We start from the raw sequence: 11,953 nt of genomic DNA, 5'->3' as shown, positions 1-11,953 counted from the left end.
CCCCTGGACCAGAGCACGCCAGGCACTCCTGTCTTCCACTGCCTCCCGCAATTTGTTCAGACTCAAGTTGGTAGCTTCGAGAACACTGTCCAACCACCTCGTCCTCTGTCGTCCCCTTCTCCTTGTGCCCTCCATCTTTCCCAACATCAGGGTCTTTTCCAGGGAGTCTTCTCTTCTCATGAGGTGGCCAAAGTCTTGGAGCCTCAGCTTCAGGATCTGTCCTCCCAGTGAGCACTCAGGGCTGATTTCCTTCAGAATGTATAGGTTTGATCTTCTTGCAGTCAGACATCAAACATATCCATTCTTAAGGAAATCAGCCCTGAGTGCTCACTGGGAGGACAGATCCTGAAGCTGAGGCTCCAATCCTTTGGCCACCTCATGAGAACAGAAGACTCCCTACACCCGCTGAAATTACTGCGCCTAAATTAACCCTGTCCATTGCTTTCAAAGGTTCTAAAATATGATTACAGTTTAGATACAATGGCATGTGAGCCCTATTGAGAATCCTTGGATGAGGGAGATTTATAAATAAAATTAAAAATACATTTTTAAAAATGGCTCCTGCTCTCTCGCTCCCCTGCCTTTCACAAAGGTACACTGCCTCTGACTATGGAGGTTTCTCTCTCTCATACGCACAACGAGCGAAGACAAGCAGCTTCCCCTGCTTAGGTGAAGGGCCTGTCACGTGACGCCAGGGCAAGCCCACGTCACGTGACGTCGCTGCCGCCGCCGGTCGCGCCGCGCGTGACGGCACCACTCTGCGCCCAGCACGGCGGCGCTGAGCAGAAAAAAGGGAGAAAGCGGACCGCTGAGGGGGGCAGTTCGTGGCGGGCCCAACAGTCGCCGCTGAGGTGCGGCCGAGCTCCGGGGCGGAAGCGGCCGAGCGGGTAAGGAGCCTCCGAGAAGCCTCCGGCTGAGGGAAAAGGAGCGGGAGGAGAGCGCGGGAGGGGGAAAGCGGCGGGCGCTGGGCGGGAAAGCGGCGCTTCGCTCCGCGCGTGCGCACTGCCCTGCTGTGAGAGGAAGCTGGCGCCCGGCGCGCATGCGCGGCCGAGCGACGCTTTCCCCGCCCTCCCCGTTTACCAGGGCGAGCAGTGCGCCGCTTTTCCCTCGATAAGACTCGGCGGCCTTCTGCTTCGCGCATGCGCGCCAACTGCGGGCCGGTGTTCTCTGCGTCTTAAGCGACGATGCGCTCAGTAAGCCAAAGGGGCGGGGAAGGCGGAGGTTTGCGTTGCACAAGAGGAGAGGATGGGAGAGGTGGGTGGGAGATGAGAGGCAGAGAAAGGGGCGGGAAGGGTTGTCTCGCGTTGTCATCTCTTGTCTGCCTCGCGCTTCTTTATTTTTTGGGGGGGAGAGGGGATCGGGGCCCTGCAGAGAAATCCAGCCAGCGGATCCTGTGCACGCTTAGCCTGGGAGCGCAGCCCCGTTAAACTCAGTGAGGTTTGCTCCTGTGGGGAATTGCACAGTTAGTTAGCATGCAATCCTGCATTTCCTGAGTTCAGTGGGCCTCACTTCTGAGGGTACACACGCAGGGTTGCACTATTCAAGGGCAGAGCCATGACAAAAAAACTCCCACCAAATAATGCAGAGGCTTGACAACCATATGTCAGGAGTGCTCTGATGGTGTTTCCTGCTTGGCAGGGGGTTGGACTCGATGGCCCTTGGGGTCTCTTCCAACTCTATGATTCTATGGTTCTATGATTCTAACCCCAGGAATGGTAGTTTGTGAAGGGTACTGGGAATTGTAGATCTGTGAGGGGAAACTATAGTTCCCAGGACTGTTGGGAGTCATGTACTTTAAATGTGCATTGGGTGTGCTTTAAATAATAATAATAATCATACATTTTTATTTATACCCCACCCTCCCCAGCCAAGACCAGGCTCAGGGCGACTAACAACCAATAATAAAAACAAGTTGATTAAAATACAATTTAAAAGATTAAGATACAACATTAAAACATTAGGATGCAGCCTCTTCACAAATGCAAGGTGTGGATCAGGCATAGGCAGACTTGGCCCTCCAGATGTTTTGGGACTACAACTCCCATCATCCCTGACCACTGGTCCTGTTAGCTAGGGATCATGGGAGTTTTAACATCTGGAGGGCCGAGTTTGCCTATGCCTGGTGTGGATCTTCCCCATGAGTATTGCTGTCCTTCTTTCCACCTTAACTGCCCCCTGCTCATTATACCTCAGCGCTCGGCGCTGCAGATAAAATGAGAAGAAAGCTGCAGGTGAGAGTGGGTGTTCCATGCCTTTCTCTCCACACCTCACTCTAGAGAAAACGGAAAGGAGATGGTTTAAAACCTGGGGCTGCTCACTAACCCCAGAAACCTTAATGGTCTCCTCAGGAAGCATGGGATTGCAGGCCACTAGCCTCTTAGGCTTGAGCCCTAACCCCATCTACTATGGAACTGGCCCCATTGAATTAAAGAGGCTTTGCTTCTGATTAGATGGTGTTACAGTTGTGCTGCTAGGGTGGTTTTAGAAAGAAGGAAAGAAAGAAAGAAAAAGACAGACTTCTATCAAGTGGGATGTTGGAGCAGGATGGTTCACCCAGTCCTCCCCTCTGCCAGCCCACTACCTTTCCAATATGGTTGCAGAGGAAAATATTTTGTTTCCTCTATGCATAGGAACCACAAAGGCTGGAGGAGGAGGAATGGAGTGACATGTCCCTTCATTTCCAACCTGCTCACTTTCCTGTATGGAATTCCAGGTTGCCTATGCAATCAGATGAACTGTTAAGTACAAGGTGTCCTTTTATTTTAAAGGAAGGGATATGCTAATTATTGAGTCATGACTTGAAAACAATATGTTTCCTTGTTGCTGTTCAGTATGGTTAGCATCAGTGCCCACATGATGCTTAACTGTGGTTGACTAGAAAGAGATGATCTTAATGCTGATGGGGGACAGAATACGGTGTATTGGAGCCTTCAAACAGTTCTAATACAGACTGTGTGCCCCATATTTCTTTGAGAGTACAGACTGTGGTACTGGCTGCAGAATTCAACTTTGCAAGCATTTGGACTTTAAAAAGTAAAAGTTTCCAGCCCTTATGGTTGCTGATGTTTGCATGGAATTCCACAGGAGGTACCTGGTGAAATCTCTAAAGCCACCGTAGTGTGAAATAAGATGTCCAGTGGTCCATGCCCAACTTGCCCCTTTTGTGACTAGCAAATCCAGCCCGCCAAAGTTAGTAACATGCATGGGGCTGGCAAAGAGTGACAGAGAACTCCATCGCTCTCACAGCAGCATGTTTCACTTCTGCGCTGGGGGCTTGGTGTGTGGTGGTCCACCTGGTTTCTGTGCTGGGCTCTGGAGAGGGACAGAGCCCTCCAGTCTTTCTCTGCCAACCAGCTCATCTGCCTGCATGGAATTCCTTATTGCCTCTGGCTGTCAGGCCAGCGCTTAAATGCAAGGCTGAGTGAACCGCAGTAAACTGTTCAAAATGAAAGAGTGGTGCAGGCATGCATGATTTAATCAGGCTTCAGTTCAGGAGTGGGGAACATTTGGACTTCCAGCTGTTGCTGAGTATCCCTGAGCTTTTTTGGGAGGAAGGGCCTGATAAAAGTTTAAAAGTAAATAAAGCTTCCATCAGCCCTAGCAAGTATGTCTAACAGGCGGAGGCAGGGAGCTGTAGGTTCAACCGCACCTGCTGTAGTTCTCATATATATATATATATATATATATATATATTTGCTTTCGTAGATTTTCACGGGTACAGGAATGCAGGTTTTGGTGTCCTCGGGTGTCTTCCCGTGTAAAAGTTGGGGTGTCTAGGCGACGTTTCGACGAGGTCTCACTCGTCATCTTCAGGCTGGTGCTTTCGGCTTCTTGTTACTGGAACAGAGCGGGATCTCAATGTTTGAGTTCCTATAAATACTGTAGAGGGGGTGTGGTGTCTAGCCTCCAATGTTCTGGGCAGAGAGGAAGTTCCCAGGCTAGTGTGCCTTTTCTTCTTTTGTTCCTTAATTACTTGAGAGATACCCCAAGGATAAAATCCAGTTGGAAAACCAAGGGATCTATGAAATACCCTGCAAAGTCTGCCCAGCCACGTACATTGGACAAACAAACAGACGAATAAATGCACGTATCGCAGAACACAAGAATGCCGTCAAAAAAGAAGAAAAAACTTCCTCTCTTTTCCAACACATGAAAGAAACAGGACACGAAATTAATTTTGCAGATTCCAAATTGCTCTTTAACACGGAACATCACCACAAGAGAATAATCATGGAAGCCATCGAGATAGAGAAACACCCTCACAACATGAACAAGCGTGACGACACATCCCGCTTGCCAGACATCTGGAAATTAGCCCTCCCCACAAAAACTGACACCAGATCCAGAGGCACACAGAACGCCAACACCAATCAACCACACCAGACCCAAACCCAGACCCTCTCCACAGATGAATTACTGACACCATCCAGTAGCCAATCCATGGTGGCACCTCCGGATGCTGCACCCCCCTGCAATCCCTACACAGATCTGGCTGACACAAGCCACAAAACCACAGCTCGCCCCTATACACGAAGCCAAGCCAAAGCACAACTAAGTGCAATACAGCCATCTTCTCAGGAAAACTCTTCACAAAGTTCAAGAGGTCAAGACACAAAGACTTTAGCAACTAATCCACACCTAATGACCCACCTAAGTGGTACTCAGGATATCACTCAAGAAATCACTCAAGGTATCTCTCAAGTAATTAAGGAACAAAAGAAGAAAAGGCACACTAGCCTGGGAACTTCCTCTCTGCCCAGAACATTGGAGGCTAGACACCACACCCCCTCTACAGTATTTATAGGAACTCAAACATTGAGATCCCGCTCTGTTCCAGTAACAAGAAGCCGAAAGCACCAGCCTGAAGATGACGAGTGAGACCTCGTCGAAACGTCGCCTAGACACCCCAACTTTTACACGGGAAGACACCCGAGGACACCAAAACCTGCATATATATATATATATATATATTGCAAATGTGTGCAGTTGAAATGTTATTTAATCACCTTCATTTCTGCAGGCAGTTATCTGTGCTTCATGAGAGAGGCCTGCCTGCAGATCAGAGCTTAATTGAAATTGGAATCCATGCTGCTTTCCCCAATTGTCAGCCTCTGCAATAACATTAAATGCAAAAAAAGGGGGGTGCCTTTCTTTCCACATTCCTCTCTGAATCTCAGTGTGTGTTGCTCACCAAAAATCATTTGCTTAATAGGTCTCCCCTCACCTCCCGGATGTGTTAACTCCTATTATGTGTTGCTTCCTCCTGGATGAGGACTTGACTGGCCTCTTTGCTGGTGACTATAAATAGTCTAGGGTGGTATTAATGACTGATTGGTTCATCCCACTGCATGGAGAGCCTTGGGGTTTTCCGTCTGTTGCTGAAATGTGTAGCTTTCTGTTCCTATTTCCATTTCACTTCGGAGGTAGGCTGGTAGGAATATGGAGAGCTTGAAATGTTCCTGATTGCTTATCCTCTCTGGCTGGAGCAAGAGGTGCGTGAACAAGCAAGCTGAAATGGTGGAAGAGGAGAATCAGGGGAGAAATCCTACAAAGTTACTTCCCAGTGTGATTGGAAATGGACCACAGTGTGGGTGGGGACACCCTTTGTCCACGGTGGCTTGCCCATGTGTCAGCTAGAACTTCCTTCTCCATCTTGCCTTTCCTCTGAGGAACTTTGAGTGGCTTGTGTGAGTTTCCCAAACAGATACTGACTGCAATCTCTAATCCCCCTTGGTGTTGGCCATGTGCTTCAGTTGTTCGTGCTCCCGGTGGGCTAAATGGGAAAGAGCTCTGTGGCTTGTTTTGTTCTGCTGTGGAGCACGCCTTGAGTGTCACTCATTGGTCCCTCTCTGAGCCTTAAGATTCTGTGTTAGTTCTAGATGCATCAAGGCCCCTTTGCCTTGGAACCAGCCAAGCTTCCTCCTAAAACAGCAACGTTAGACAAAGATATCCAAAGTGAATAACATGCAAATGACTTTGGTAGCCCAGCTGCCAAGCCTTCCAGTGTATGCCGTTTAAAGATGCATCGACTGCTTGTAAAAACGTGCTTCGCCAATCTGGAGGGCACCAAGTTGGCGAAGGCTGCTATATTTTAGAATGTTTTATATTATTGGCTTCTGCCTCATAATGGGCAGACCAGCAGGTGTGTGCTTACAAGCCTCAATTGTACCAACCTGCAGAGTGTGTGTAATGGGATACAGTGATGATTCTATTGATCTCTCAATTCCTCTGAGGGAAGCTTTCTTTTTATTGAGCCTGCTTCACATGTAGCACCAATTATCTTTACAGAGTGCCAGACGGAAACCGGAGTGCGAATGGGTAGTTTTAAATACGGCACCTAATTAATGTGTGGAATTTGATGGGGGGGGGGGCTACGGTGGCGGTGGAAAGGAAAAGCGGATGAAACACATGTGAAGGCTGTCTGTACTATGTTAAGTGAATCAAATGGAACCTCCACATTCAGAGGCAGTCTCTGATGACCCACTGCTGGGGATCAGCAGCAGCAGAGAGGAATGGCCTTCATTCCCTGTTTGTGACTTTCCTGATAGATCTCCAAACTTAGTTCAGCCCTCTGATTGCTGTAGGGACCCTCTGCTGCACTGATGTAGGATGCTGTGTGCCTCTGTGTGTTTGTGTGTGTAAAAAAGAAAGAAAAAGAAATGGAAGACATCCTTGCATTAGGGTACAGTGGTATACCTCGGGTTACATACGCTTCAGGTTACATAGGCTTCAGGTTACACACTCCGCTAGCCCAAAAATATTGCTTCAGGTTAAGAACTTTGCTTCAGGATGAGAACAGAAATCGTGCTCTGGTGGCGCGGTGGCAGCAGGAGGCCCCATTAGCTAAAGTGGTGCTTCAGGTTAAGAACAGTTTCATGTTAAGAACGGACCTCCGGGACGAATTAAGTACTTAACCCGAGGTACCACTGTATTGCCCATTAAGGCACTGCATATTGTGCTTTCCAGAGAAGGAAGGGCTGCAGCTCAGTGTTGAAAAATCTGTTTTCCATTGTGAATGCTCCAGGTTCAAGCCCCGGTTTCTCCAGGTAGGGCTTGGAGAGAACCCTGTCTGAAATGCTGGAGAGCTGCTTTGAGTCATTGTCGACCAGGAGTTTGCAGACTGTGGTCTATGGACTACCAGTGGTCCGCATACTTCATTCAGGTGGTCTGTAGCATGCATGTGGACTTGTGGTTGAAAATGGGAGGACGGCACATCCATCTCATTAAATATTCACAGTAGATTTTAAATTGTGTTTCTGTGCTTTCGTTATTTCTTGCACTGCAGAATATACAATTATATAAGGAGAAAATGCCATTAAAAATCATACAGCACCTAGCATAGCACATTACATTGCTACAACACGCATGAAGCAATTCGCCAAGCCCCTCAGCAGCTTCAGAGTAGTTAGTGGGAAATTATTTTTTTTATCATTTGAACCACGAGTGTAGACAGTACTGAGCAAGACAGACAAATGGTCTGATTCAGTGTAGGGTAGCTTCCTATGCCTGGACCACCAGGTTGGCTGCTGCAAGGAAGGGATTACTGACCAAGATTTGGCTTTGACTTGATCCAGCTGGTCCCCTCTGACGTTCTTAAACAAATTCATAAAAGCTGCTCCCTTACATTCCAACAAGTCCTGTTCTCTGGGTTCCTTGGCCAGACTGCAGGTGTTGGCAGGATTTGTCCCAATCATTACAAGGGGCTTAGCTCCTCTAGGTCCCAGTCCGAGCTCCCAGGAGGACGAGTTGCTCTCTGGTGTCGATATGAGGCAGGGGGATCCCCCCCCCGGTAGGCTTGCCCCAAGTGTGGAGTGCACCTTCGCAGATTGTAACTTGGGGGGGGAAGAGTTAAAACAGTTCCTGATTTAATTTTGAAACCTGACCCTAAATGCATTGGATTGTATCCAACGAAGTATTATGCCCAGAGTAGATTCCCTGACATCAAGGGATTTGGCTAAATTAAGACTCAGTTGATGCAATGGTAGGGTACACACAGTTTAAACGAGGAACGTAAACCCTCAAGTGCTCCAGTTTTCTGATTCCAAACCCTAGACGGCGCACATTATTTTTAGAAATAAAAAAAATAGCCCTTGATAGACGCCCCCCCTCCAAACTCCCATTTCAGTTTGCCCCATCCGTTTCTAAAGCCATCTATACCCGTGTCGTTCATCACCACCACGTGTGTTTAACAGGGGAGGTTTCTTTATAGGCATGTAGCTGTGGAGGCTGGTGTTAGCAACTTAAACATAGCTGTCAACTTCCCCCTTTTCTTGCGAGGAATCCTATTCGGAATAAGGGAATTTCCCTTTAAAAAAAGGGTAACGTTGACAGCTATGAACTTAAACCATGCCTGATGCTGCTCTTTGAACTTCCCTTCCCTCTCCTTTTCAAAAAGGCGGTACCTGGGAAGAGGGAAAAGGCTGGAGGCGGAGAGTTCTTTGCCCTCTCCAAAGAAGGCGGCTCCGGCATCACTTCCTCCCCCTCCCCATACTTCCCCCCGTATCACGTGCTTGGTGGCGCCGCGCTGCTGTTTTTTCGTCATCAGCCCTTGCCGGCGACCCTCCTGCACAATAGAGGCAGCTTCAATCGACGGTGCCCGCAGGGTAGTTTTTTGGGGGGAGGTAAGGTAAGGCCAGGCCAAGGCAAGTTTCGCTCGGAAGGGGATTGGGGCACGGAGGGAGGGTGCATGCGTGTGTGCAAAGTCCTGCTTTCCACCGACTTGGAAGAAGCGCCCCGTTTCCCATGCATGCAACACAAGGGCCGCACAAGCCTCTCTCCAGCTCCCTTTCCCCCTCTCCTCTGGGGCTGCACCAGTGCCCCTCTGCAGAACTGCACCAGTAAACGCCATGCATGCAACCTGCCTGACTCTTGACGAGCCCGATCCAGTTGCATGCCTACTCGGAAGTGAATTCCGCGGAGCTCAGTGGGATTAAGTCCCGCGTCGGAGAGGGGCATAGGATTGCAGCGTGATCTGTGAAATGGAACCTCCGGGTTGAGAAGCAGTATACCTTTGAGCGTCAGTTGTTAGGAGAGGGAGCAACCCCCGGAAATCGGGAGGGTTGTTGTTTTTCTGCCTTGTTGAAGGCTTCGCAGAAGAAACACGCAACCAGCCCTTGCTGGAAAAGTCTGGTCAGGGCAGCTGCCCATTAAACAGCACGGTTTGCAATAGTTGCTAACAAAATCAGCTGTAGTTTGGAAAAGGAATGTAGGCTATGTTAGAGAACTAGTGTAGCTCAATGGTGAAAAGACTTTGTTGTGAACCAGGAAGTACTCCGTTCAGATGTATGTTGTACCAAAGTGGGGCTGTGAAGGTTAAGTGCATGCACACACAATAGGATCAGTTACAGATAGGTAGCCGTGTTGGTCTGCCATAGTCAAAACAAAAAAAATTCCTTCCAGTAGCACCTTAAAGACCAACTAAGTTAGTTCTTGGTATGAGCTTTCGTGTGCATGCACACTTCTTCAGATACACAATAGGATGATAACGATCCTGGCCCACCTTAAAGGGTTGTTTGTGAGCATTATTTTAAAGTGCTCTGTATAAATTCTGAGTAGTTCCGTTTATTTTTGTTATGAGCTTCACTATAGTGGACTTGGATCTTTCGTATCTCATTGATAGTTGTGTGGTATGCATCTTCGATTGTTTACATTGACTTGTTTATATCTGCCTACTAAAGATTAATCCAAAGTGGCCAAGCACACGTTAAAAAGTGTGTCTCCTGTGCGTGCTTTAATCCACTGCATGGTGCATTTGCTATAGTCCAACGCATGCAGTGTTAACCCCCCCCCCTTTTAAGTCTCCCCGCAATCCTGTGTCTAACAGTGGCTGTCCTGTGAGAACACTGAGGCAGACAAAGGTTTCGTACCCATTACCATTTACTCATACTCATGCGCTCTCCCACCACTGGTGTCTATAGGTATCCTGTGCTTTCTTGTGAAACACTGTTGCTTGATGCATTTCCCATCCGATTTGAATACATAAACTATTGCTATGCTGAGGTGTATACTTTTCAGACATTTATTGTGCCTGTGCGGATGACAGCATATGTGCAGTTGGCAACTTCGTTGAGTAGCAGTTTGGAATCCTTGAGTTGCAGGCACGGGGAAACAAACCTGGTACTGGTGTGTACAGCAGCTTTAAAAAAGCAACTTGAAGCACAGGGGAACTGCTCCCACTGTGTTTTAAGCCGCTAATGTGTACATGCCCAAAGAAGGCAGCAAATCTGGCTCCTGTCCCAGCTCCCTTCGCCCCCACACAAGTATTGACCACCAATTTTCTGTGGCAAGGATCCTGACAACTCTTTTACACATTGATCATTGTCTTGCGACATTAATATTGTTTGTAAGCCACCGTGGAAGGAATTGCTTCCAGAAAGGTGGGGTATAAATCATTGTTGCAACAATGACCACACTTCTAGGCATTTTTCAGGCTATGCTGTCTTTTCTGTTGCCCTACAACATATGCAGCAGAGTTTGTCTGCTAAAAAGCACATGTGTGCGTGCTTATTTCTTGGCTTTCAGGGGGTGGTTGTTTGTAAGAGCAGCTTGAAGCTGTAGGTAGACGCTTCTGCCTCTTGATGTGGCCAAAGCATGATATTTAATTTATTTGGAACTCAATAGCCGTCACTGTCTGTTGCTGGTACAAGAGAAGCTAAATAAATATTAACACAGAACAAGCAAACAAAAAAATAGCATTAAGCAGTTACAGAAAGTCACAGAAAAAAACACATTTAGACAGTAAAGACAATATACTGGAGAATAAAAAGTGTTGGTATAGGAAACTGGCCAACCATCAGTTTTACAGGAAAGCCACTTCACAGAGAGCCTAAGAACAAAGGAATCTGTCTTACACCAAGTCAGACCAGTAATCCATCTAGCTCAGTATTGTCTACACCAGTGTTTCCCGAACTTGGGTCTCCAGCTGTTTTTGGACTACAACTCCCATCATCCCTAGCTAGTAGGACCAGTGGTCAGGGATGGTGGGAATTATAATCTGAAAACAGCTGGAGACCCAAGTTTGAGAAACGCTGGTCTACACAGTTAGGCAACTGTGGCTTTCCAGGGTCTTAGGCAGGGCACACGCCCAGTGCCGCCTGTAGAGGGTGGGGATTGAACCTGGGACCTTCTGCATGCAGAGCAGGTGCTCTTCCGCTGAGCTAGAGACCGTTCCTTTCATGGGAAAGATGGAGGATGGTTTCCCCCGGTCCTCCTAAGTAGGCTGGTAGCAAGACCTGTTGTTGCTGCAGCAACTACTACACCATGGTACTGCACTGCAACAAGATGCTGCTTGGGGAGGTGGAACTTGGCCCTCTACTTGCCAATCATAATTTAAGAAGAGCCATTGTGGAGCAATCTAATCTAGCATCCTCAGTCCCTCATAGTGCCCTCCGGATGCTTCTAGGGAAGCCCACAAGCAGGACAGGAGAGCCACAGCTTTCTCTCACTGTCAGTCTCCCAGCAATACCCTTTTAGAAGTAGACTGCCTCTGAACATGGAGGTTCCATTTGAATATCATGATTTCTCATGACCATCTTTTTTCTCAGTGCGGTAAGGCACTATCTAGCCCTTGTGGTTCATTTCTCTCTTAAGCAAAGTTCCTTGGCTTACTGATCGTGATTTCTTTCAAGAGACACGAACCACAGTCAGTGAATTCCGTAAGCACGGCAGCCTGAAGATTAACAAGCCCGGCCCACTCACGTTTTTCAGAAGCTGCCATAAGTGCTGATCCTTCCCTTTTTCTGGGTCATTTATATTCTAGCAAGTTTCAACTAAATATCTGATGTATGCTTGTTTTGGTTTCTGTGCATGTATGTTACAGATAAATAAGATGTTGCTTCGCCGCATGTAACACAAGTGTTTGTTTCTGTGGTTGAGAATAGCTGTACCAAGTGGGGAAGCAGTGAGCTCAATCTTCCCACCCCTGCAATCTGAATTTGTAGGATAATTGTTGTCA

At 47.8% G+C, this 11,953-nt stretch overlaps 1 protein-coding gene across 9 annotated transcripts in view; it reads left to right on the top strand.

Moving 5' to 3' along the window:
* Positions 1-718: 718 nt before the first annotated feature.
* Positions 719-11,953, top strand: part of ADAR (adenosine deaminase RNA specific) — a 41,743-nt gene continuing 30,508 nt past the window's right edge. The window contains exon 1 of one of the 9 annotated variants that reach the window (XM_083715529.1): positions 719-887. Coding sequence is in view for 2 of the 9 variants with exons in the window: in XM_083715528.1 (XP_083571654.1) it covers positions 1,185-1,254 (70 nt within the window). In the remaining 7 variants the exon portion in view is untranslated. Of the gene's footprint in view, positions 888-1,090; positions 1,255-8,523; positions 8,627-11,953 lie in introns of those variants that run through there. The other 8 variants (XM_083715531.1, XM_083715534.1, XM_083715535.1 and 5 more) reach the window with 8 other exon arrangements.

This window comes from Podarcis gaigeae (genome assembly GCF_964106915.1).
Source record: "Podarcis gaigeae genome assembly, chromosome: 16".
NCBI classification, from domain to species: domain Eukaryota; kingdom Metazoa; phylum Chordata; class Lepidosauria; order Squamata; family Lacertidae; genus Podarcis; species Podarcis gaigeae.
This window is presented reverse-complemented; position numbering and strand designations above follow the sequence as displayed.